Source organism: Pteropus alecto, unplaced genomic scaffold (genome assembly GCF_000325575.1).
Source record: "Pteropus alecto unplaced genomic scaffold, ASM32557v1 scaffold103, whole genome shotgun sequence".
In the NCBI taxonomy this organism is placed as follows: Eukaryota; Metazoa; Chordata; class Mammalia; order Chiroptera; family Pteropodidae; genus Pteropus; species Pteropus alecto.
Window position 1 is genome coordinate 2300723 of NW_006436288.1, and position 27862 is coordinate 2328584.

General features: G+C 36.6%; 1 protein-coding gene and 1 non-coding gene across 3 annotated transcripts in view; both read right to left on the reverse strand.

Moving 5' to 3' along the window:
• Nucleotides 1-27862, reverse strand: part of GUCY2C (guanylate cyclase 2C) — a 60180-nt gene that overhangs the window by 8176 nt on the left and 24142 nt on the right. For both annotated transcript variants that reach the window (XM_015589990.2, XM_006912643.3), the window contains exons 11-22: nucleotides 22274-22355; nucleotides 19272-19377; nucleotides 17726-17788; nucleotides 16941-17012; nucleotides 16365-16469; nucleotides 12907-12993; nucleotides 11744-11876; nucleotides 9234-9371; nucleotides 8346-8434; nucleotides 5814-5905; nucleotides 3242-3400; nucleotides 228-420 (exon numbers count right to left, since the gene is read on the reverse strand). In XM_015589990.2, the coding sequence (XP_015445476.1) occupies nucleotides 228-420; nucleotides 3242-3400; nucleotides 5814-5905; nucleotides 8346-8434; nucleotides 9234-9371; nucleotides 11744-11876; nucleotides 12907-12993; nucleotides 16365-16469; nucleotides 16941-17012; nucleotides 17726-17788; nucleotides 19272-19377; nucleotides 22274-22355 (1319 nt within the window). The remainder of the gene's footprint in view (nucleotides 1-227; nucleotides 421-3241; nucleotides 3401-5813; nucleotides 5906-8345; nucleotides 8435-9233; nucleotides 9372-11743; nucleotides 11877-12906; nucleotides 12994-16364; nucleotides 16470-16940; nucleotides 17013-17725; nucleotides 17789-19271; nucleotides 19378-22273; nucleotides 22356-27862) is intronic.
• Nucleotides 10514-10620, reverse strand: LOC112480394. Its single transcript, XR_003046577.1, has one exon. It is a non-coding gene; the product is annotated as a U6 spliceosomal RNA (small nuclear RNA).

Below are 27862 nucleotides of genomic sequence, written 5' to 3' on the forward strand. Positions count from 1 at the left end.
TGAACTTTATGTTGTTTCTTTCATACTGCTTCTTCAAGTCACACGGCCATTTTGACTTCTGACCCTTCTTATTCTATTTCCTTTCACTTTTAGCTCAGATTCAACCACCAATTCATTAACTCTTAAAATGGAGAGGATAAGACCTGAGAAATAACAGGAAAAACCAATTCCAGCTCTGCTGACCTGGGGCCGGACAATCATTTCAGCCTGTCAGGTGAAGTGGTTACCTTGTACACATCATGATGATCAAGAATGTGGTCAAAACTCTTATAGATGTCATTTAGCATGTCCACCACTTCCATGGGGGTGCTGTATTTGCAGATAGTGGTGAAACCTACAATGTCACTAAAGTAGATTGTAACTTCCTCATATAGTTCAGGCTCCACAAAGCCTTTCTCCTTTAGAGACTTTACCACTAGCCTAGATGGAAAGAAAAAAAAAAATGTGTTCAACTTTGGTAAGTTTTTTCTTCTCATACATAAATCTTTGAGACAGTAATCATTGTCTAGCAAGAATTCTAGACACTGGATTTTCAGTGAACTGGCTGGTTAGGAAGGAAAGATAAGTTGTATATACCATATATATGAGCATATTATTATATATATGTACTTGAACTTAGATAAATATAAGCAGGTTCAACATTAACTTAGAACTTGACTATTGACCCTAATACACAATGTACATGTAACTCTAATACCTACATAACCATGATGCATATACACACTTGCCCACTTTTTACCTCTCTATTCACAGTCAGCTTCTTGTAGATGAAGTTCTATATCCAGAAGTTGAGAAGGAGAGTGTGTCATTAATGTAAGAGCTTGAATCTCTATAGCTATCAGATCTGACTTTCTCATCAGAGTCAATAGTTTTACCTCCCTGGCATATTCAATGTGGTATTGTTTAATATCACTTTGAATTAATATGCATTTTAAAATTAATTTTGATATATTCTGGACCAGAATTTATTTGACATATTTTGAACCAGAATCAGGTCCTTTAAAAAGCAAAGTCAATTGCCATGTAAACAAGTTAAAATATGCTAAAACTGAAGAATTCAAATAGAAGCAATTTAAAATATCTCTGTCGAAGAGATATAAAGAGCAGTATATCAAATTCAGAATTAAGAGAGAAGAACCACAAGAAGGCACTCCGAACTCCTTTATGTGCTCAGTTGCCTTTTCATTGGCCCGTTTTGGGGTGGGGGCTGACATGAGACTGCATGCTCCCTATTTGCCCTTGGGATCACTTTGTAAAGGATCTGAGTATGGTGCCACTAGAATCAGAACCCAGAAGCTGGGAGGTGCCATAGAGGTCATTGAAAATAAATCCCTAATTTTTACAGATGAGAAAGCTAAGGTTTAAAAAGAAAGCATGACTTTCACAAGGTCTCACAGCCACTAAGAGCAGAGCTAGTCCTAGAACTCAGCACGTTCCACTCTTTAGGCTTTTTATTGCACCATAGACCCCCACAACCCAGGGCTTGCATAGAGAGGATGATGGGGAGGATCTGGAGTTGTGATGACTGTGGGAAAGAAAAAAATGTCTAGCACTCTCCCAGAAAACAGCCCATCAACCATGAAAATTCACAATATTCATTTAGAGAACCTTCAGAGTATCAAGGGAAAAAATCTTTTCAACCGGCGCAGTGATGGAACTCAGGACCTTTGAAAAACACCTTTTTGATATAGCTGTTTGGATTGCCAGGGGCACTTCTGGGGTGGTAGTTCTTGACATGTCTAGGATAAGGGTAGAGATTATTTTGGAGGCTACTGAGGGCATTATTGGTTAAAACCACTGATGATGGCACCCTGGGAAAGCAGCCAGATAATCAGATTATTATTTTTGTCACGAGTCGGCATTAAAGGTCAGGCAAGGAATTATGCATTATGTAACTAACATTTATGGAGTGCTGACAGAAATTGCTTAATAGTGTTGCAGCCTATTCTAAGGATACCATTTGTGGCCTGTTTCTAGGCTCTCCGAGGGCATGTTGGTTCTATATTAGGCTCTCTTGAGGCCCAGAAATGAAGAAGAGAAACTATTTCTTTAGAAAACACAATCTCAAAATCATTCCTTTACTAATGTAGAGGTGATATTCTAAATTAAGTATGGGTTCAAAATAAAATAATAACCAATACAAATTATATACAAAAGTCATAGCTACTGTGTATAATAAGAATGACCATGGATGTGCTAAGCAAGTACCTTATATCCTCCACATTATGTCAGGGGGGGTCTTTAAGCCAGCCTGTGAAGTAGATAGGACACTGGAGCTTGGAGCATTTAAGTAACTTGCCCAAGATTACATATCCATAGCAGATGGTGGAACCATGATTTGAAGTCAGGCCTGGCTGACCTCAATTTCCATGATTTCATCCAATGCTAGACTGTCTGTCTAGCTTATCCTTAATCTAATAGGACAGTTTATTATACTTTAATGAGAAGAGACCATTACTTCTCTCTTGTGACAACTGTGGGCGGCTTGGTCTACGCCTATTTCCTAGCTCTTTATATTTTAATTTATTGTTTATCTTAACATTCCTTAGTTATTACTTCAGTACTGACACTTAACAAAACTTTAAACTGTTCGAGGATTTCAACCTTACTTCCTTTCTATTTCAACCTTATTTCTTTTCTCTTCTGTCATGGCTATTACATTGTTTCACAAATGGAGGTCAGCCTATACATGTCTCTGGGATCAGGCATCTGATGCCTGGCCTCACCTCCTCCACTAAAGATGCCTATATTTCTTGTAATTTGGCTTTTACTTTGAGGTAGGAAGAAGAAAGCAAAAATAATAATGATAATAATAATAACAATAATAGTAACACTTAGTTCCTGAAAGTGTCTTATAGCTCATAGACTCTGTAGGAAAACTTTAATTTCCATTTTGAGACTGAGGAGAGAGAGGTCCCAGACAATAAAAGTGGAACGGCGGTGTTGGAACTCAGGTCATACTAACTCCACAGTCCACATTTCTTTTGTTTTCAAATGACTCCTTGGACATTTGAAAATAACCTCTTTCTTCCGGGTATTTCGAATGCAAACCAGAAAAAGGATTAGCAAGGTATGTGCATTTTAAAACTCAGTCTGTTAAAGAATAGGCAAAAAGGAACAATCCCAAACAAATATAAAGAAAAACACTGGCTAGACAAATATGCTGAAGCTTTAAGCTTTAAGATATGAGGCATGGCTGTGGCCTCGTGGGAAACCACATCAGCAGGACAGCTTGCCTTACCTTGGGAGCAACATAAAGTTAAGTCTATCAGCTCTGTCCCTCTCTGCTTTGTACAGCTGTGTCCTTTCCTCCACCAGATGTTCCAGGTTTCGAGAATATAGCTGTAGACGTCGGATCAAGGTGTCCATATAACTTTCACTTTTTTGGTCATGAAAAAGGCTGTAATAGGTAATAGATAGTAATAGATAAGGCGCTCTTCCACATTGTTAAGAAAACATGAACCTTCATTAAGAACAATGGGCAATTGTGATAAACAGGTAATTAAAGAAAAAAATAAAAATGGCAGAAAACATTAGGAAAAAATTAATCTCAGGAAAGATCAAAGAAATAGAAATAGAAATAAGATTAATTAAAAAACCAAAAAACAAATGTTAGAACAATGACAATCATTGTAGGTAAGGAGGAAAAATATAGAGTACAACCTCTCTGGAGAGCAAGCTGACAAAATATGTCATAAGCTTTTAGAATAGACATACCAACAGTCCATCAACTCTACTTCTAAGAATTATTCTAAGAAAACAATCGTGAACGTGCTGAAAGTTAACTACAAAGAAAGTCACAGCATTCTTTACAACAGCAAATACTTGAAAATAACCTAAATACATAACAAAAAAATAGTTAAAATATTATGATACAATGGAATATTGATGTACCATTAAATATGAATTAGAATAGTTAAACACATAGAAGGACACTACTTCTATATCACTCAGTGAAAAAAGTCAGTTCACAAAACAGCAAAAATTATAATCTCTTTTAAAATTTTTGAACACTGGTGGTCATCTACTGAAAAACAGGTGATGTTTTAACTGCATTTGCTTATCCATTTTCCAAAATTTTAATAATAAATGATTTGCAATAAAAGGAAAACTGTAAAAAAAAAAAAGCTCTGAAGGCAATAAATGGAAATATAAGCGCAGGACCAAGAAAAGCAAAGCAAAGCCTTATATTATCTCCTCAGAGTGGAGGGAAAAACCTAACTCTGGATTATTTGGTTAGACCAAGGAGACAGTTGAGATGCCAGCTTTCTGTGACACTGGGGCATCTTGGTGCAGAGCTGTGCAGAGGCACACTGAGTTCCTGTAGAGCTGTAGTGATGATCAGAGATAATGTTCATAAGATATACAGCATAACTGAAGGGGCCGAACAAATCATACCATTTCATTATTACGATAACAATTATAAGTTACTGTTTTTTCCACTCAAGAAGATGGCCTTCATCATAATCTCCTGGGGTGAGGAGGGGTGTTTATTAAAAATTCAATACATTTCTGAGTCCTATTGCAGACCTATATGACTGAAAACTGCTAGGTTTGGAATCAAGAAACAGAATTTTTTCACGAGTTCACCAGGGGATTCTTGAAACCACTAGTATAGAGTCTAGTTGGTAGAAAGGGCAAGAGAACAGGTATAAGGGATGAAGATGGGTTATCTTACTCCATGATGAACTGATTCAATTAAAACATTTTCTTCAACTTTGGCTGCATATTTTCATCATGTAAGGAGCTATTAAAACTTCTGATGCCAGCCTGCTTCCCAGGTCAACTACATCAGACTTTCTAGGGTAAAAGATCAGGGGTCCAGTTTATCTTCGTGAGTTTACATTTCATCTGTCACACATGCAACCTCATCTGCTCTTAGTAACAGGTTTGCGAAGGAATAAAAATGGCCAAGGATTAAATTTCTTATTATTTCCTGCTCCTTTCCCCAGATGACAGTTTATTTCCACCAAATCGATGGCCGCGCTTTCATTAACTTCACTCTACCTCATCTCCAGCCCTAGGCTTTTGGCCTCGTTAAGTATCTGAGTGACTTAATGAGAACTACAGAAAGTTAGAGCTGGAAGGAATTGCAGAAATAATCTTATTCAGTCCAATTTCAGTAACAAGAAAATTGACCTGCCATGAGGGTAAGTACTTTGTCCAATGTCCCACAGTAAGCTATTATTAGATCCTAGTCTAGAAACTGGATCTCCTAACTCTTACTCCAGGGTTATTTTTCTCGCTCTGTGCTATATCTAACAGAAAACATGAGGAATCTAGAATTCAATCTTAATGAATAATTGTATTACTTTTTTTTTGATCCCAAATTATAATCTGATTCATAACTCAAGTCTTAAGTGCCTATGGCCAAAGTTGCTGACTTTTTTAAGATTTGAAAATTTTAAGAAATTTCATGATCTTAAGAATTATGCAGGCACTTTACAGATTCCCAGGACCCATACTAGATTTCTAAATCCTAATTACCTGCAGAAGTATCAGGGGATTATTTTTAACAGACATATCTATGATTAGTACGTAGTTTTTAGAAATCATACATATCTATGATTAGTATGTAGTTTTAGTATGTAGTTTTTAATCAGGTAAGTTTTTCCCTTGAGTATTTAATTTTTCAAGTGATTATTTCCCTGAGAAAATGGTCTGTTAGTCTTCATATATTAATTTTTTTGAGACAGGTGTTACGGTCTAGAGTTTTTCATTAGAATAGGCATTTTCACTCTTAAGTGCCACTGAATGTCAACTATTATTAGAAAAATCTGAAATCATGAGAAAAGTAAAAATTTCAGCAATACCCAAATATCTTGCCTAGCGTAGTCTCAATTTTCTTGAAATCTGGTCTCTTTTCCGGATCTTCTTCCCAGCAGTGTTTTACAAGTAGATATACCTGGAGAAAGAAGGATGGATTAACTCAGGGGGTGGTATCCTATTTTCTTCCATGATGGGAGTAATTGAGGCAGAAAATATTTTTAAAACATCTCAACACTGACAATAAGGATGAGACATTACCTGCAGTGTGTCTCAGGCATTGCCACCTGCACCGCCTTGCCTAAGCCCTTCCCGTGGGCCCTGAATTAATGAAAAAGGTAATACTGATTTGGCTGAGTCTGGATTGATGGGAGAGACAAAATGCTTTACAGGTATTTGCAGGGAGTATGTTGGGGAGAGCAAGAAATAGTTGGGTTCAGTGAGTATGAACAGTGACTGTAAATGAGAGTGAGGCACTTGGGCAGTGGCTTTTAACCATGACCACCAGGGGAATCGCCTGGGGAGTGTTTACAAAAGTCCTTTTGCATAGGCCCCACCCAAGATTCTGATTTAATTGGCTTGTGAAGGGGCCTTCGTAGAGTTCTCAGATTTCGCAAATAAAAATATAAGACAAACCTGAATTTCAAATAAACAATGAATAATTTCTTTAGTGTAAGTATTTCTCAAATACTGTATGGGCAAAAGACATTATATATAATAATTATTATATATTAATATGTAATTTTATTATAGCACATCATATAATATGTAATTAGATATCATAAAATAATATAACATAATAATTTAATTATAAAATAATAAATATATAATTATATAAAAGAATGATAGTTATAGAATTATTTGATATATTCTATACTATTATGATATATATATTATAACATATATTACATATTCTTATTATAGATATATGAGAAGTGAGGAAAGAGAGGTTCAAAGCAAGGAGGGGCCACAAGGAAGCCCACGGAAACATCATCTCATCTGCTACCACTTGCTTGCAGCATGGTGAAAACTATTTGATTTATATAAAATTTGGCTTCACCCTGGCCCAAAATAGGATCACAGGTGCTACTAGCTGCAGTCCCCGCCTGTGTTCTTTGCGTTAACAAGTCCCTGGGGAGGGACTAGACACCTGGGCTGCTTGCCTGTACTCATCACTGGATGATGCCCCTGCCTTGGTACGTGGTCTGACGGCGGCCTCAGAGAACAATGCGCAGACGCAACCGGCAAATGGGCTGATACAGAACCACTGAATGAAATAGCGGGTGCTTTTGTGACATTTTCAACTCATCTAATTTCAGGCCTGTATTCTATTGGAACCAGCTACCAGATATGCAGTCTTATTGTTGACTTCCAATTCCAGAACCATCCAACTACACAAGTGAATTGAGGAGGAGGACGCTTTGGTGAGAAGGTTTTAGGCAACATGCAGATATACTTAGACTAAAAGGAGTATTTGAGAAGGGATAGGCTGATGTGTGGGGGGAATCCCAGGATCAAGAAAAGCCGGAGGGTGGGGGGAGGGGAGAGAGGGAATGAGGAGAAGACAAGGACAGGAGCAGGGGCTACAACGTGCCTTTAATTTTTAAAAAGAGAGAGAAGAGGAGAGGTAAAAATGACCCAGTCACGCCCAGCTAGGCTGGCCACAAACCTCATCCGGAAGGGTGCTTGTAAATGGAAGGAAAATGTTTTCGTCTTTATCCCACAAGGAACAAACGTTTTTTTCTTAAGACCCTAAATATTTTTAAAGCAATTTACTATCTTTTGGGATTAGCAAAGCTCAGATAAAATTTTTAAAAAAATTTTAATTTTTATAGGCTGTAAAGGCCTTTGTGAGAGATTATAAAAAAGAAATTAAGCCAATGCAGAGAGAAAAACTCCATTTCCCTCAGAGAAAGAATAAAAGGAGTGAGAGTACACTTGCCTATTGTTTCTAGGTGTCAGCATATTTAGTTTTTAATTAGTAGGTACTATTTATAAGCCTAGTAAGTGAATCACATGGACATTTTGCTCTTTTAGTTCCTAAAAATTGAGAATGTGATATGTGCTTAAGGAACCAGCTCTTTCCTGAGTTGGGAAAGGTGGAAAATGACAAGGAGACAATGGCAGGCTGATAATGGCTCCCAAAGACATGTCTGTGTCCTAACCCCTGGCACTTGTGGGTGTTACCTTACTTGGAAAAAAAGGGTCTTTGCAGATATGGTTAAGTTAAGGATCTTGAGATGGGAGTTTATTCTGGATTATCTTGGTGGGCCTGAATGCAATCTTATATATCCTTATGTAGGAGGGAGGAAGAGGGAGATTAGACAGACAGAAGAGAAGAGAATGTGACAACAGAGGCAGAGATTGGAGTGTTGTGGACCGAAGCCAAGGAATGTCAGCCACCAGACACTTCTGGAAGAAACTAAAAATAGACTCTCCCGTAGAGCCTCTGGAGGGAGTGCAACCTTGCTGACAACTCATTTCAGACTTCTGGCTCTAGAACTGTAAGTGAGTAAATCTCTGTTATTTTAATCCACCAAGTTTGTGGTAATTTGTTACAGCAGCCCAAGGAAACTCACTTCCAGCTCTTTTTCCTCTGCTGTTTCCAGGAACAGATCTGGGCGGAAGGGTTTCATTCCGTTGGAATTCTCCACTCTGAAAATCTTCTCTGATGGGATGAGAATGATTGGAATTACAAGAAAGAATGCAGCATGAAGAAATTTTAGCAGCAGCCGGACTCTGAATTGGTCCACTGGCCCTGGATGGGTGCCCGGTGAGACTGTTGCAGAGCCTCAGCCAGCGCTGCATAGATGGATGCTGAATAAATGAGTCAGCCACCAGGTTAAAGGGTCTCATGCCCACTTATGTGCAGGAGGCTACCTTAAGTTAAGGCTACTAACCCTGTAAAACTCAGCGACCACTGCCTTAGTAGGCTTCCTCTCACCAAGACTTTGGCCCACTCTCCCTACATCCCTTAGTCACCCCCTCCTCCCAGACAGTTAAGAGCTGGCACAAGTATGTGCTCAGTAAGCCAGGACTGAATGAATGGAATGAAACATTTCCCCACCCCCACCCCCTGAGGACATGTGACAAAACCTATAGATTTTAGTAAGAACTAAAATATGTATGTTGTCCCACTTGAATAATCTAGTTCAGGTGTTAAATTGACACATGACTGTTTGGAATCAGAAGGAAAGAAGGAAAGTTGAAGAGAAGATTCTTTAACAATAATACTGACAATAGTGACACCTGGCAGTGGTATATTATCTTATGCTTTTCAGAACACTCTTAACATTCATATTGTCATTTAATCCTTCCAAAAGCCCTGTGAAATGTGTAATGCAGACTTGCCATTACTTTTGCAGATGAGGGACAGAGATGTGGTTACACAGCTCAGGGTCTCCATCAGCCTAGACTGCAGGTCGGCCGGCTCCCAGAGTGGGAGAGAAAAGGGGTCAGACTCTTACCATTCTGGTCCCGGCAGCTCAACGTATAGAAGGTTTCTCTCCGCAGGATGATCTCCTGTGCGATGATCCCGTAGCTGTACACGTCTCCTTTCTGAGAGACGCTGGCTTGGCGGAGGTGCTCGGGGGCTGTCCACAGGTCTGTGCATTCAGTGTGGAGATTGTAAAGTTAAGGGTGTCAGCAGCCCACAGGTCTCCAGCCTGCTTTTGTTCTTTAAGTCCCTACACCATGCACCCTGAATAGGAATGGCCTTGAATTTATATGGTTGGTCTCAGACTTTTGAGGAATTTATGCTAATAATGGTAATAAAAGGTAGAACACACACTTACCTGCAAGCTGACTGTGAAGGATCTGGGTGAGGTCATAGGGCAATGTCTTTCCTGAAACTGCTCAGATCATAGTTCTGAACACCCTCAGGGTCTACCTAGAATAGCGCCTGCTACATAGAAAGTGCTCGTAAAGGTTTGTGGGATGAATGTGGTATGAGAGGCCGAGGCTTATGGGACATATGGCATAAACCTATGAAAGCCTTTATAAATATTAAAACTAGTCACAAATTTTATATAATATAAAACATTTGTAGATTTTTATGTAATACAAAACATTATATATATATGTTTACTAAAGGAAAATAAAGACAGCACATTTAAACAAAAATATTATCGCTAATATTTTTCAGCCTCCAAGTCAGCTATTGTCCACAGATGTGTTTTCTTTGGTTTCCACAATATTCTTTAAAAAGCAATGCATACAATTTACTCATATTTTACTACTGTGCCTGCTACTCTCTATTGTTTTCCAGCGAGTTCACTTCACACAAGTGAAGTGCTTCTGTGTTCTGTGTTTGGCTCTTGTAGACACTGGGGTTTTAGACCCATCACATATTTTATTTAATAGTAACAGGGGCACACAGTCGATTTTCCTCCAACATCCCTCGAAAGTTTTCCAGGACCACCCAGCTCCTTGTGAACTTTTTGAGGTTTCTTCAGCAGTTTCAATGAAAAAAAAAAAAAAATCTGCAGATTCATGCTGTCAGGTACAATGATAGGCTTATGCTGAGGAACAGTTTCCTCATTTGATTTTTCATCCAAATTCACTGCCTTGTAAAAAATTTTTTTCTAATTACAGTTGACATACAATATTATATTCATTTCAGGTGTAAAACACTGTGATTAGGCATTTATATACCTAACAAAATGATCACCCAATAAATCTAGTACCCATTGACACCATACATAGTTATTACAATATTATTGACTATCTTCTCTATGCTGTACTTTACAAAAATTTGGAATGCCTCACAAATTTGCATGTCATTCTTGCCCAGGGGCCACGCTAATCTTCTCTGTATGGTTCCAGTTTTAGTATGTGTGCTGCCAAAGTGAGTGCTCATTGCCTTTTTGAATTTATGTCTTATGAATTTATGTGACTTGTGATTCATGTACAATTGATCCTAATGGTTTGAGGTTATAGAAAAGATAGATAGATCTACTTATGCTAAAATTTCAGGTAACTGATGGCACAGGTAAATATAACTCAGTAATATTCAGGAGGATAGGATTTGACCTGAAATTCATCTGATTTTGTGTTATGGTGAATCATTTAATGAAGGAGGTTTGTTCCACTACATGATGAACTATGCCTGGCACATAGTAGGTATTCAACAAGCATTTACTGGATTGAGTCCAATGTCTAGCTAGCATGCTTATGTGATTGAAGAAGCAAGGGCAGAATTATACTTTTTTTTTTTTTTAATTAAGGAAAACTTAAGGATTGCTAAATAGAACTAAAAACAAAATTTACTGTTTGGATCTAGGTGGTATCTTAAGGCATATATGAATGCTAGATTTTTGAGGCTGTTTAACTCTGAGTTATAGTACAGAATGGGTAAACGTTCAACAAGAAAAGTTCTTTATACTTTACAAATCACTTTTCTTTGTGTTACTTTTTTGACCCTTATCACAATCCTAAAAGAGATAATTGTATATTTTTCTAATAAGAGTTTTTTCTTATTGTTATCATTTCTTATCATTATCACAGATGAAGGATGTCTAGGATTTGGAAATGAGTCTTCTGCTTTGTACTCTATTTTCTTGGGCAAACCTCTTCACCTCTTTGAACCTCAGTTCTGTCTTTTAGAGAGGAAGAGGGTTAGATGAGATGATTTCCAAGGTTTCTTACGGATCTAACTTTCTCTACATTTTCACCCAGTTCTGCTTCCATAAGCTAATACGTTCTTCACGATTTCTCACTGATATCAAGGGATACCATTCATAGATGAAGGAAATCCACAGAGAATATTTGTTCAACTCAGGAAGCACTTGCTGAAAACTGACAAGGGTGAAGTGCTGGAGAATGAGCCAGCTGTTGCCTCTTGTGGCTCCAAGTGTGAATTTTCTGATCAGTATCACTATTTTCTGAACACTTTATGTGGGCCTGTGGGCTTGTGAAAATTAAAAAAAAAAAAAGAAAGAATAAAGGTAAACTGGTAAAAATCTTATTGATCACATACCTTTTTTTGGAGGTAAAATGGAATTGCAGCCAAAATCAGTGATCTTCACCACCATTCTACTGTCCACCACACAGTTGGTGGATTTCAGACGGCCATGGACTTCTGTCTTACTGGAGTGTAGATATGACATCCCCTGTAATTTTTCAGATGACAAGAAAACAAAGAGATAAGACACTCTGCTGCTGCTTGATTATTTTAAAGAAAGAAATGACATTTTGAATCATTTCAAATATATATATATATATATACACACATATAACTACTTAATAATATCCAATATATATATATTATATATATATATATACACACACACATACACACACACACATATAACTACTTAATATATTATATTATATTATATATAACCGGTTAAGTAGTTATATATAATATAACTACTGCTACCTCAATCCAAAAACATGCATAATGAGGCCTTGCCTTTTTGAAGGGAGGGGCTAGGCTAGATTAGTTCCTAAAATTTGATGGTTTTCTTTCTACTTTGAAAGGGGAAGCATGTTTTTGGCTGGTGTGCTTCCCTCCGGTGGCCAGAGGTGTCATTGCAGAAACTGGTTTTCAGTCTGACTCACAGGAGTGAAATGTAGCAAACAGGGTAACATGTGACATTTTTTAAACTGATTCTGACTCTATGTGACTTTCAGGTGATTTGAAACTGTATCAAATAGCTCACTCTCAGGATGAACTTTTCTTCATTCTTGAATGAGGCCCTGGTTACTGGTATACACTTTCTTTCTCATATCATGTCTGGGAATATACATGTCCAAATTTATTATTGCCTTATGCAAGATAGTTGGCCATCCTTGATATTTTTCTCTTGTAAAATTGCAGATTCACTTATTTTCCATGTAGATTTTATGATTTTGATTTCCAGCAAGTCTGTAAATATGTATGCTTCAAACCCAGAGTAGAAAGAACATAATAAGAATAATAGGAGCCAATATATATATTTTGAACATTTACTTCTACTAGCCCTTATGCAAAGCATATGTATTATTTCATAAAATACAACAACCATATGACATAGGTACTCTTTTTATTATTATTTTACAGATGAAGAAACCAATGCACGGAGAAACTGAATAGCTTGCTGGATTTGTGTTCCTATATTTAATTTTCGCAACTGTCTTTTGTGTTTGTAGGGCTCTTACCTTAGCAATGTCATATAAGACAGAGATCTTAAACTCCCAATCCATGAAAGTACCATCAGGGTAGGAAATTGTGTCATTTAAAACTTCCTGAACAGGAGAAAAAGGAAAGGGAGAAAATGAGTTGTCGCAAGGAGGGATATCATGGAGAGACTATTATAGGCAAACAATGATCTTCTAATCATGAGGCCCTGGACAGAAGGAACAAACTGGAACTCCACTGTCCTGGGTTTCCTGAACATATATTTTTCTCTCCTACTTTAGAAACATTAGGTGGCTTTCAGTACAAGGAGGTGAGAATGAGATACCCATACTATCCCAAGTACCAGTTCTTCCACATGGCAGGGGTGAAGGAATTAGCAGACACATGCCTGGAGAGTGGCTGGTGAGCCTGATTCACAAGTCACTGGATTGCAGGTCTTGTCTCATCAAACTTACACTAGTGTTTTTAAACAAGGAATTGCTGTTAGGAAATTCATTCATTAGGCTTATGTTTTTACTGACATGATCAATTGCATCTATTGGCTTTATAGTTCTAAGTCCTCTGTCAATAAGACGCAGTTCCTGGATTTGTGTGAATTGTACGACCTAGAATTTTGAATTCACTGTATTAACATGGTGATGATGCTAACAAGATAAAGGGACCTAATTAAGCTAATAACTGTTTTTCGTAGTAAGCTTGAATAACTTAACAATAGTTTCTTGTTTTGGAAAAAGCCCAATTTGACCTTTAGTTTTAACTCAGGCACTATACCAATAATTTTTGACAAAGGGTCCAAAGTCATAATTCATTTCAGATAAGGCTGGTTGGCATGTAGGTACCAGGCCAAGTTAAGGGAAGGGAGTTATGAGCAGACAGACTCTAAAGTAATTCTTTCTCTTAGCACCTGCCATATTTTATATTTTTTGTTTATTTGTTTACAATCACTTCTTCCCATGAAATTGTAAACTCTGTGAAAATTTTTGTTCACTGTAGTCTCTGCAAGATTTTGTTCAGTTTTTGGCATGGAATAGATGTTTAATAAATATTTGTCTCACAAATGAATCAATTGTTCTCAAACAAGGTTAGCTGAGGTTATTGTATATTTAGGAGGTGGGAAGCACACTGTCTTTAGCCCATCTAGAGAGAAACTTTCTCATTTGTTTCCCCACAAAAGTAGGTTCTGATGGGATTTGCCATGGGTTGAAGCGTAAAGGGATGACACAGGGAAGGAACTGCCATTTTTCTTGGTACAGACTTTGCCTTGAGATTTATGATACAAAGGCTTGGTTTCCTGTGTAGAAGCTTCTGTTGTCTGTGCCCAGTGTGAATAAGCAATGCCGGAAGGGGACCCAGGACCACTCAGATAACTAAAGTTTCTGAGAGTAGAGAGACAAAAATAACTATGGGTATGATATTTAAATGTTGACTTGGTATTTTAGGGAATAAAAGATCCTGTGAAATCCTTTGACCAGGCTGTGTTAATTCTAAAATTGCTGTCTCACTGAAATTAAATGAATCAGAGTATATGGTATAGCCCTCATATTATTGTTTTTATTACAAATATTTTATTTAAATGATAACATTTTAATTTAAATGATCATTTTAAGCATCAATTAAAATGATCACATGGTCTTTCTCATAGGACCTTTGGAGATGATACATTAGGGTAATATTTTTTCCATTCATAGAATTAACCATATCTTATTGTACTTTGCTCCTTATATACAACTGGCTTAGAATCACCAGTATTTTATTTATAATTTTTCTATCAATATTGATATATATAGTTGGTCTTTAATTATATTTTACTATTAACTTTATGCTAGCTTTGTTGAATGGTACATGAATTTACATCTTCATGTTTTTGCTTAACTTTAGATCAGTATTTATATAAACACTGAGAATTATCCATTGAAGTTTGGAATTAAGGCAAACCTGATATTCTTTTTAATAGCAATTATAATATCTTCTATTGTTATTGGCTTACTTTACTTTTTACTTTTTGAGTAAAATTTTCATGATTATTTTGCTTCTGCAAATTTTCCTTTTTAAATTTTAATTTTAACAATCATAAAATATTCTTTTATAATGCAAAGCATCATTTTCATAGTTTTATTCCCATTTTTGTGTATTTTTATGTTGGCTTTAAAATTTTTATTAGAAGTATGAGAGGCTTATATGTTTTATAATTTTTTTAAAAATAAACAACTCATGAGTGCATTTTAAAATTCTACCTGTTTTATGTTTGAATTTAGAAGGCTTTCTTTCCTTAGGCGATAGTTATTCTTCTAAATTTTGTATTACATACTTAGATTATTTTATTTTTTAAAAAAGAGAGAGTAGCATTTAGGGCTATGATTTCTTAATTTGAGGATAGATTTGAGTTTAGGCCATACATTTTGAAAGCTAGTATTCTTTTGTTGTTGTTATTGTTGAAGCTTATTGAAAATTAAAAATTTCTAGGTGATTAGTTTAAATTTTAAAAATTATTTTTAAATTTTATTGAATTATGAATATTTGGACCTCTTTAAAGCTGCTGCTGCCCTCAAATCTTGGGATTCTGGCTTTGTTCTGGGAAAGGATATTGAGGTTATTAAGAAATCCTGGGTCTGAAAATAGCAGGGTGACCACACATCCTGGTTTGCTTGAGGCCAGTGCAGTTTATGTCTGCTGTTCCAACATAATTATTGTAGTAGCCCTTTTCACTCTCAAAGTATTCTGATAAATTATATGCTCACCTACCTAAAGATTATTAAAAGCTGAAAGTCATAATACATGCTCATCAACAGCTCAAGGTGAGGTTCAAATAGTTCAATGCTCCTTGAAGCAACTGTCCTGAATTCCTCCCTTCTCCCACCCGTTTCCCATTCAGTCCTGTTTCTGTTTCACACCTGACTTTGTTTCTTGTAAATAATTGCTTCTTCTATATTCCTGCCCTTCTGAACTATTTAATGATTAAATAGTCCTAGCTTGATGTTTGGTTCTTCCCAAGAACTTGACTTAGTCTTGTCTTCCTTTCTCTTTCTGCTTTAGACTTGCTCAGTCCTGACCCCATCTGGCAACACCGGGACCATTCTCAATCCCTCACAAAGGAAAAGGCGGTAGGAATTTAGACAGTAGCAGAACCAGGACTTAAGAACAAGTCTCCTAATGCTTATTTGGTGCTATCATAATGACCATCCATTTTTCTTTGATTACAAAAGCAAGCGTGCAAGTACAGTAAAATGAATTTAGGGCTAATCAGTCACTTTTCCACATCTGTTCTCTGTTTTGCAAACCTGTACTTCGGATTTTTTTTTTTGTATAGGTATAATAAGACCGTTTGACAAAATCTGAGTGATCTAGTTTGGTAACACCAACTTTTCCTGATAACTTTCTGATATTATTTCACTGAATAAACATATAAAATTCTTATTAGATTTTTTTTTTCCCCCTATGGTTGACCAGTTAGGAAATTGAAAATGATCACGGTTCTTACCCGCAGGGATCCTCTCTCACAGTATTCTATCACCCCAAAGATCATGGAATCAAGCTTCACCGTCCCGTAGAACTTGGTTAAGTTGTAATAGTCAATCTGAAGCAACTAAAATAACATGTCTTTTTACAAAGCAAGTCATCCAGAAAGGTGCACCAGAGTAAAAATTAATATGCTAATTAAACATGCCATGTTTCAGACCTTTGGGAAGAGGTGTTGCTCTTTATACATTGGAATGTCAGTATATTTCTTATTACACATTGCATTGTATATTACTAAACAGTCTTTCTTTTATCAACAAGGGGACTTAAATACAAACTTTCGACTATTCTCAAATAATATCAGGACCATTTTGTAGGACATGCTAGTAGATTTCCAACATGTTTTGCACCATCAGACATCACTTTTCAACATCTGTTGGTAGAATTTCCAGTATGAAGTATAGTCACCCATTTCTTGGCCTGAGGGCTCCTCTGTCAGCATCTCCCATAATTCCTTGCTCAATCAGGTATCTCTTTGCTTAGGAAAAATGGAGTGAAGCTATTTCTCACTTAAGGGTTTCAAGCAAGAGATACATACCTTGTTCAATTCTATCTTCTGTTTCTCAGTGAAATTGCCATCATTGTGCTTGAGATCCTTTAGAATCACTCTCTGCAAAGATCGATTGATTAAGAAGATAATGTTGTAGCATTAATACTTATATGCATATTTTAATAGTTTGTTTATGTGTCTATCTTCCCACTATACTACTTTGTTGACACTACTTTGTTGATGCACCTGGGATATGAGAGACTCAAGTTTGAACGTTTCTTTAAGAATGACTAAATGGAAGGAAGGAAGGAAGGAAGGAAGGAAGGAAGGAAGGAAGGAAGGAAGAAGAAGGAGAAGAAGGAGGAGAAGAAGGAGAAGAAGGAGGAGTAGGAGGAAGAGGAAGGAAGGAAGGAAGGAGGGAAGGAAGGAAGGAAGGAAGGAAGGAAGGAAGGAAGGAAGAAAGGAAGGAAGGAAGGAAGGAAGATACAAATCCCCCATGTGGAATTGTCATATTCCTACTGCAGTGAGTCAAAACATATTACTAGGGCTGCCTGGACTTCTCTGAATCTCTTTTATTTTTACTTTTGCTTCCTATACTCCACCCCTCTCAAAAGTTTTGTGTCCTTTAATTTTCCCAAGATTATGAGTTTTGTAATCCTTGAAGCAGAGCCCTGTCCATCCCCGTGAAAGGCTCCAAGAACCGCCTCTGGGAGCAACCTGGGCACCTACTCCACCTTTGCATTGCCAACATCAGAAGTGGGTAACAATGAATCAGAAGGCCCAGAACATACCCCTAAGTGAGATTTCAGAGGAGCAGAGGAGAATATAGTCACCTTTTTGTCATATTTGCACTGTCGTAGTCTCTGAATTGTATCTCGTCTTTTGTCATCATCGATCTGGCACAAGAAAAACATAATTATTCCAGATGTTTCATATCTTGTTCCATCCACTGACAGTTAAAGGCTGAGAAGCTCTGTCAGGTGGGTTGTATCTGTTGTTCACCTACAGCATGGTGGGCATGCTTCCAGAAAAACTTACAATTGACTTGTGTTTCCCTCTTGCTACTTGCTTTCCCCTGTAACAATATCTTCTTTCTGAGTATCTACCACTCTCATGCTTAACTCTGGGTTTCCTTCCCTTCCTCTTGTAGTTCTACTTTTCCTCCCTTCTTCCAGGGATTTTCTTTGCTTCCTTCCCTACCTTACTGGGAATTACCAAAAGATAGACTTCATCCTGATACTTTCTTGAGACAAGTAGGTCTTTGTGAATAGTATTTCTATGTGTGAGATTCAGAATGCAACAGGAGAGTCACTTTAGAGCAGGGAGCATTTCTGGAAGGAAGGAAGACCTAGCCCAGGTACAGCCATGAGGGATCTGAGCCATCGGAGCAAAGCACACAGGACCCGGGGTAGAGAGCCGAAAGCTGGCAGGGAGTCTCCCAGGACAAACTTGGCCCACACAGCAGTTTTATCTTTGCTTATTTTAGGCAGGAAAGCATCTCAGGTCATGCTGTCCTCTCCTATTATCTTGGCCCCACTAATTCCTTCATGTGGAGGTCCTGGGAGCTTCATCTCCTCTTAGTATACTTTGGTATAAAAACTTTGATAAGGACATGGTGTATGATAGATGCTAAAATCTTAGGCTTTATATTTAAACTGGGTTCAAATTATGGCCATGTTCCTGAAATTCTAGACTTGTCATCCATAGCGCTTGGGGGAAGATGGAAGAGCTTAATATATCTGGCATATAAGAAGTGTTCTGTAAGTGTTAACTCTTATTATTTGCAGTAATTGTTCTCACTAGCTATATGTGATCCTGCACTATTTCTTATCCCTTTGTCCTTCAGTCTTCTCATCAGCACAGTTATTATGATAAAAGTCAACTCGTGACTCCCTTGTGAGGAGCAGACAAGACAACAAAGTCCAGCACTGACTAAGGCAAATGAAAGTGAGTTGCTATTATTGGCTGAGGGAGAGAATGTGGGCAAATATCAGAGAGGCTTCTTCAGCGATGAATGAGGTAAGTCATATATCCTCAGTACGGGTAGATCAGTATCCAGGTTTAGGGGAACTCAAATGTCCTACCTAACCCTCCATCCCTTCCATGACAGAATCTCAATATGTACATTTCTCTTCTGAACCAGATGCGAAGAATGAGTAACACATCATATCTCAGCCTCCACTGAAGTGTTCATTGGATCAACTAGGTGACACAGCAATGAAGAATCAAGGGGAAGATAGGAAACTGAGACTTAGAAAACATCTAAGCCTTGGGTCTCTTCATGGCACATTTCCTACCATGCTACCAACGTCTTGTTAAATACCTGGCAACTTGCACCAGCTCTAGATAGAATTCTTCGACAGATAAGGTACGCCTTACCTTCAGGCTAATATGGTTAGTCTCATTGGTCTCCAGAGGAAAGATGTTTTCAGGAGGAATGTGGGACCATTTTTTCTGACGAAGTTCATTTTCTTTTTTATATTTTCTACGAAAGGAATAGAACCAGTCAATAGATTTTTATTAGTTTTCATGCCATTCAGCTACTGCACACTGGGAGAAATTTAGAACGCTGATATTCTCAGGTTGACATGTGGTGAGTAAGGCTAGCCTAACGGTGTAACTTTATGTTCTTCAATCTGATGAGTGCTGGCCATTAGTAGGCCTGTAAGGATTTCTAATGGCCCTTTATATTCTTTTTTATTTTCCTTTTTGTTTCATTTTCTTAGATCACTCACTAAGGTCATCAGAATAAAGGCCTTCACTATAATAAAGAATCTGAACTGATGACATGGAAAGAGAGGGGAAAAAGATGAGAGATAAAAATTTAAAACCAATAACTTTGAAAGGAAAAAACGTTAATTTTTAAACCACCAGAGAATATACCAGATTCCTAAATAAGGCAGTTCTTCTTATGCATCTGTGCCTTTAAAAAATATGTATAAAGAAAATACAAAAGCACAAAGGAACTGTAACAACATACATCCTAACATTAGAAATGTCAAAATTTTGTAATTATTTCCCCCAGATAGTATGGATAAAGTAGAATTCTTGGGATGCAGGAGATGCACACATTTGTGTTTACATATACTGCCAGATTGCTTCCCAAAGTACCTACCTGTCATCAGAATTCCTGTTTCCTCCATATTTAACAATATTTAGTATTGTTAAACATTTTTTTAACCATTATGAAGTATGTGAAATGACATTTAATTGTTGCTTTGCACTTTATTTTCTTCATTACTAAAGAGATTTTTTTCAAATATTTTCCAGCTATTTTATAGAATTATAAAATTATATAGTATTTTCTATTGATGATTTTGCCTGTTTTTTCAATCACATTGTCTTTTCCTTATTAACTCATGTGAGTTCCTTATATAGTCCGCAGAACAAATCTTGCCCTTTTACACGTTGCAAATATATTCTCGTTTGTTTACTCTAACTTTAGTGTATAGAAAGTTTTGATTTTATTATGGCCATTGTTCTATTTTTTTCTTTTATGACTTTTTTATCTTGACTGAGAAATACTTTCCTAAACTGAGATCATTAAATCATTTTCTATTAATTTCTTCCAAGTTTTGAAGTTTGATTTTCACATTTCGGCCCTTATCTATTTAAAACTCCATATGGAATGGACTCCATTTTTCTTACGGTTTCAGGTAGGATTTTAATTTTATTTTTTTTCACATCAAAAGCCCACTGCCCAACATCACTTTGCAAATGCTTTGTAATCTCACCTCTATTATATTCCAAGTTCTCATGCTTGCTTATGTCTGATTCTAGAATCCATATTTTTTCCCATTGATCTATTTGTATGTCCATTAGTTTGCCTTTTGTGGTCATTTGACAAACTGCTACTCACCTTCTCAAGGTAATTCATGATGCCTTTCTTAATGTCCCTTAAGCAGAAATGATTATTCTTTTCCTAGGCTTTCATTTAACATTAAGTAATTCTCTATTAAATACATATAAAATAGCACATTATCGACCAATAATATTGACCATAAGACCTGCAGGAAAGTAAAGCCTGAAGGCTCCCAAGATTTCACCTCTGTACCCCAGGAAACTCTTGGGACCCAATAGAGCTGACTGCCATTCATATTGAATTAGGGGATGTCATAAATCATTCACTGCTTTTCTTCTATAGGCTGTTGTCATGGAAAACTATAAAAGTAACATCTGTCTTCCATATCTCTTTGTGGACATACTATTGCTCTGGCTATTAGGAAGACCTATCTCTGTCTCCCATGTCTTCCATGGAAATGGAAAATGCCCATTTCCATCTGTTACTGCTTCTTACCTTGTAATCTACCCCTATCTTAAGCTGACACCCATTTGGACTTAGTTTCTAGGTTACATCAGTGACCCTACTGTTGACTGGTTTTGGTTTCTGCTCACCTTCAGCTAAATGGTCACCACATACTGCAGATCATCTGTATTTCTAAGCAACACTGAGTTACAGGAGTCTTCAGACTGAAGAAAGCAACCTACTTCCTTTTCTGGAGAAAACATCCACTGACATGCAACAGGCTAGAGTCTCATTATGAGAAAGTATAGTGACACGGACAAAAGCACGTGATATGTAGAGAGAATTATTGTCTGGTTTGGTTAGGAAATGAGTAATCCTGGTAATATAATAGGATGGAAAGTTCTATGTGTTTATCATACACAGATTAGGATGTAGTGTGGTAATTCATTTGTTCATTTATATCTTTGACAAATACTTCTGAGTATACACTGTTTCTGACATTGTGCTAGGCACTTCATATGTCCAAGGTGAGTAGAACAATCATGGAACCAACGGTTAGAAGGCCTGAGTTCTAGTTTTGATTCCACATACTACCTATGGATGTCATTCCAGACTAGTCATTTGTCTTTCTGGGTCTTTCTTTCCCCATGCTAATAGGAAGTTTGGAATGGATGATTTCTAAAGCCTCTTCTAGCCTGAACATTTTTTAAAATAGAGACTTTAAAATTTCTCACAATATATCAATAAGCAGCAAAAATAACTATTTCCACTTATAAAATACATATTATATGGTAGTCATTATACATATCTAATTTAAACTCCTTACAACAGTTCAGATGGTGATTATGAAGCCAAGTAACATGGTTAAGTTGCTAAGTAATATGCTTAAGACCACACAACTGGTAAGTCACAATACTGAGATCTGAGTTCAGGTGTCTCTAACTCCAAAGCTTTAATCTATCCACTCAATAATATTCTGCCCTTTATATTGTCTTTTATGCAGAATGCCTTCATGAGGTGTGTCTCGAGACCTCTTTGTGAGCATACATTATCATCAACAGACATTAGTCCCCTCCCTCTCTTCTTTCCTCCCTCTGAATGATGAGCACAGCAAAATAGAGGGGATGGTAGGTACCTCAGCACCAGGAAAGCAATGAACAGGAGCAGGATCATAATCCCTGTGAGAGTAAAGACTGCAATCATCAGAATGTGAGGTCCTGTCATAGAAAAGACAGTGAAAAATGCATCAGTAAGGATCTTTGAAAAGAGAATAAAAACATTTCAAAGATTCTAGTTGTGTAATGTAATTTGAGAAAGGGGAAAGAAAGAGCCCTTTTAAAAATCTTTAAAATTAAAATGTTGTAAATAAAAAGCCATTTATTTATCTCTTCGTTGACAATATAGGTCCTGTGTCCTTGGTCTCTGAAGAAAACTGTCTAGAATGTGCCCAGGAAAAGTGGTTTAATTTCGGCTATCCTTAGAGTTTACATATCTCGTTTCTTGCTTATGGGAATTGCCAAATGTTGTAAGACATAAAATAGCTTCCAGCACACAAATGATTTTGGTGGTGGAATCCTACCCGATGTCCATGAAACCAATATACCCAAGGAGAATTCAAAAAAGAAAGAGACAGTATTTTTTAATACAGAGCACAAATCAGAAGAAAAGTAAGTCAATGTTAGAATAAATTACAGTGTTGCCTGTTGGTCCTTTTCAGGCTCTACTGGGTCATTGCCGGAAGTCAATGAAGAATGCAAGTGATTTTATTTATTAAAACATTAGTATGTGGGTGCAATTGTGTAGATGGGGTAACCTGAGAGACTCACAGAAGAGTAAGTGGAATCCAGGAAAATGTGGATCCAACCCAAAGAAACATTGAAGCAATATCTAAGTATGCAGAATAATAAGCCCAGGTTGAGAAAGACAACAACAGTTATAAAACTGTATAAGAAACTCACGGTTCACTTAAGCCACAGTGGGCCTCTAACTAGGAAGTTAGTGGGTTCAAGAGGAAAAAAAATGAATGAATTCCAAGTAATAGACAGAGTGTGTAAGAAACTGGAAGATAATAGCAATATGTTGTTTCTTCTCATAGCAAAAATAAAGGAAACTCAATCACAAATTCTAGGGAAAAATGTTCAAGGAAGGCACAGTATAAAAATGAAACAAAATAAAATTTGGCTCGATTTTGAGAATTTGGAGTTTTTCCCCAAAGTTTATTTTTTTGGTGTGTGCTATACAAAGGGATGTTGGAGCTTATAGAAAGAAATGTTATCATGGCATGCTATTTAGCTTCATATAAACACTAATGGTAGTGAAAATGTTACTAATTTTCAACTTACAGGATCAATTTATAGATAAATGACAGAGAGCTTCATTATAGTTATCAAATAAATATTACTAGCCCTGACAAATTAAAAAAAAAATACAAGAGAATTTGGGAGCTGGGAAGGAGGTAAAAGGAAAGATAAGAACACTAACATCTTCATCTTATAAAGCTGGGAAGCAAGAAATTTCATATGTAGTTGATAGAACAATAGTAGAATCTCATGCATATTAAAATTACAAAGATACCCAATAAATGTATTAACAAAAAAGAGATAACTAAATCGAGAAGAGATTAGGGAAAAGTAGCATTAGTAAAGATGAACTAAATCTTCATTTAATAATACAAGAAAGAAACAGATAATATCTAAAGCTTATAAATCAAGAAACATACATATAGTATTTAGAAATATGCAAAGAACTAAAAGCAGAAGTGACTGAGAGACCAGGATGCACAGAGGCAGGACCAGGCACACTCACCTTCCATGATGAATATTTCCACTATTGGATTTTAAAATTACATGCATTGATTTTTCTTCACTAAATGTATAATTAACGAAGGTGCCTCTGAAGAGATGAGAGATGCCAGGACCTCCTGATTAAAGTTGCACCTCAACACCTAACACTATTCTCTCTCCTGGCACTGTAATGCAGACCCTTGAGGGCACGGTCCGTGTCCTTCTTGTTCACCCTGGTACCTTCAGCGCCTGACCTGGTCCTTGGTAATGTACCAATAAAAATGGATTGAATAAATAAAAACTTGGTCCTGCTCATCTTACTGTCTGAGAAGAGGCACGGAAAAAGTGCCCTACTGTTAAAATATGTAAATAAGTTCATATTAGAAAAAAACCTCTTGTGCCAGTAGATTTATCTCACACTTTACATATGTTTTAAAACTTTTTTTGTTTCATCACATTATGTCTTTCGAATGAACTAACGATTTTTTTTCTGCAGTAGTGGGGTTTAGCTTGGGGTTAATACTGCAGCATCTTTCTATTAGGAGTGAATCAGAAGGATTTATGCTTTGCTAACATAGGACTTTGCCTCTGCTTGTTGTCGTGTTTTCTGCGAAGGGGAAAATTTTAACCGTGAAAACATGAGCTCCGGCTTTCTCTTCTCATCAGGATAGAAATAAATTAATAGGTTGGAGTCAATAGCATTAATAGCATTGTGAGCACATCTGATTTTGGTGAATTCTGTTTATGATTATAATCACCATTTCCACCACCACCACCACCATTGCCACTACCTCCACTCTCATACCTGCACCCCACACAGAAAACAAAAGTGAGTGTGAGAAATACAATTTTAACAGGGCAGGTGATTCTTCTCATCAGTCTACTAAACCTACACATTCCCTAGACTGAGTATGAACTGGAGGGAATATGGGGGACTCTTATCTGCTGGGTCCTCACCCATCTCAGTTCCTATCTGCTTCTCACAGTGTGAACATCTTACTGCACTAAATATAATTATGATATTTAAATATACCAAATAGTATTTAAATATAGTAATTTTTAATTCAACATACTTTTTAGTTTTGTTTGATAGGCTCACATTAGTTCTAAGGTTAAGCTTCTGCTGCCTTCTGGTGGCTGCTGTGGTTATCGCAGTCTATTTAGCAATGAACATAGATTGAGTTTCTAATCCCAAGGTCATATGACAAGATAATTGGAAAGAGCCTTGGGATCAGTTAACAAATCTTCTGATTAAACAGAGGAAGATACTCAGAGAAGTAAATTGACTGAAAGTAACACTGTACAAAAGAGTGCTTACTAGAAACTTAATAATAGTGATCTCATATCTTCCTTCCTTCCTTCCTTCCTTCCTTCCTTCCTTCCTTCCTTCCTTCCAAGGCACTGTTTTGGGGCAAGAATATATAAATGAAGAATGGACCTTATACATATAGTGTATGGTATAAAAAGATGTGTAAACAAATAAGTGTGATATAGGTACTGTGCTAGAAATCTGGTAGTATAAGGGCAAGATTAGTAATCTTTTGAGATGCTTAGAAAAAGTTTAGGAAAGATGAATTTCAAGTTAAATACTGAGGATGAGTGGTTGTTTACCAGTTTTATGGGGGAATGAAAAATTTTAGTCAGAGGAAAGAGCATCAGTAAGGACACAGGAGCAAGAAGTTGTAAGTCCCTTTCTTTAAAGAAGCAGGAGGAAATTAAGAGAGTGGGGAAGGAATTTCAGGTAAGATGAAAAATAAGACAGACTAGGAAGATTGTGGATAGTTTGTGCGACAATAAGTCATTTTGACTTCATTCTTTAGGAAAAGTGGTGCTGCCAATTGAAGTATTAGCAACAGTGCAGTAATATGAATGGGATGATCCTGTCATTCTAGTGGCAGTTGGTTGGACTGGAGGTGAGTAGGAGGTGGGAATGAAGCAGGAAGTCAGTTGGATGCTACTATAACCCAGGAGGCAGATGATGAAGCCTTGGATGAGAACAGGAACCAAATCTGTGTTGTGCATAGCTGTGTCCCAGGTGCTTAGAACACTGCCTGGCTCTAAGTAAATCTCTGCTGAATGAAAAGACAGTGATGGTGCAATCTCCTTATGAAAGATGGTTACTTATTTGGTAATTGTGTACACAGACAAAAGACCAGACATGAATATCTTATTTGCATACTATTTGAAAGATTGAGTTACTGTATTTGTAAAGTTTAAAACTAAATGTAGGAATAGTTAAGTAATGGAAAGCTCTGGGTAGCTGAATTTTCTAGTTTACTGAGGATGAAGTGAAGTTGCCCGGGATGATGCAATGTCCCTGTTGTATGTAATATGAATATATAATGTGATCCCTTTTATGTAAATAATGAGAACTCTCAAAAATTACTTTTTGAGAAGTTCAACACTTTACAAAGCTCAGACCTTCTGTTCAATAACCAAAATATCTTAAACCTCTTAAAGAAAGACATTAAAAATCTAGACTTAACATTGTCGCTGAGAGTGATAATTAAAGAGAAAGAAAAAATAATTTTAACTCAAAAAGTACAAAAGGAAGAAGTAGAAAGATGCTAAAAAACCTTTCAGCAAGTGAGAAAAGAGATATATTTCAGAAATCAAGTTTGGTTTAAAACCTAGGAAGCCTGAAGATGGTTCCTGACATATAAAAAGAAAAGCTTGCTATGGAAAGAAGTCAACTTTAAAAAGTAATGATAACTGTCAATCTGAAGTCAGTTCAGGATTGCTCATTGTTTAGAGGAGTGGGATGCCCACTTCACACCTTCCTCTTTGCTTTAGTCAACTGCTCATGCCTATTGGATAAAAACACAGGGATGATTTTTAACCAGATTTGACTCATGGAGCTCAAGAGAACTAGAGTCATAGTTATAGCTTTCACACAAGCAAACTCGTCAAACCAGAACTGTACTCTTTAAGTTAGATCAACATTTCAGTCAAAGTTGCTGTCTATAGAGCAGGGCTATGATAGAAATATTTCTAGTTTGTAATTTTTAATATTTTTTAAAATGATAAATTAATACAGAGTCACTATGGAAAATTTGGAAAATTAAAATTGTTAAAAAAACAAAAAATTTCTAGGATACTATTATTCAGAGGCAAACACTATTAGTATTTTAGCATATTTTTTTACACTCAGTATATACAAAGTTATTAAATAAATCTGTATTTTCCTATTACTTTATATCATAAAGAATTATTTTTGTAAATAATTATTTTTAATTGGTTACATGATGCTCCATTTATGATTATAATTTTATAAATCACTCTATTGATGGTGTTTCCACTTTTTTTTTTCTTTTTTGCATCTTTGGGCATAAACGTTTATCCAAATTTAAACTTTTTTCCTAAAAATAGATTAGTAACATGGAAATACTTACTATTCATTGTGGTAAGGCTTAGCCAACCTTGTCAAGGATTGATTGTCCTGAGACCGTGTTGCCCAGGACACAAGTGGCTGGCCCTGTCCAGTGATGGCCAATGTTATATACTCGTGTCAGCCTTATAGCTGCTCTTGAAAATAAAACTGCATGGGTGAAGGCCTGGTTATGTTAGAGCTTTCCATGAAATGATAGGACCTCATCTTAAATAGGTGGGCAGACATCATTATAACCCAAGTATTGTCCTATGAGGGAATGGGGGAGATTTTAGAGGCTATGCTCACTGACCATCCTTCAGCCTGATGACTTAAAATATTCCTCGCTGAAATACGTATTCCCTGAGTTGATTGCAATGAAATGCAAATGGAGTAAACTATATGTTCCTGAGTTCATTTAGCCAACTGCCGAACCTAGTTTTCCACAGGATAATTTATATCAAAAGGTCAGTAGGACACATATTAAAGAAAGGTATAGCTAAAGTTAAAATAGAGATATTTTCAGTGTTTGATCAGAACTGTAATATCATTCATTGTGTAGTGAAGAAAAGTC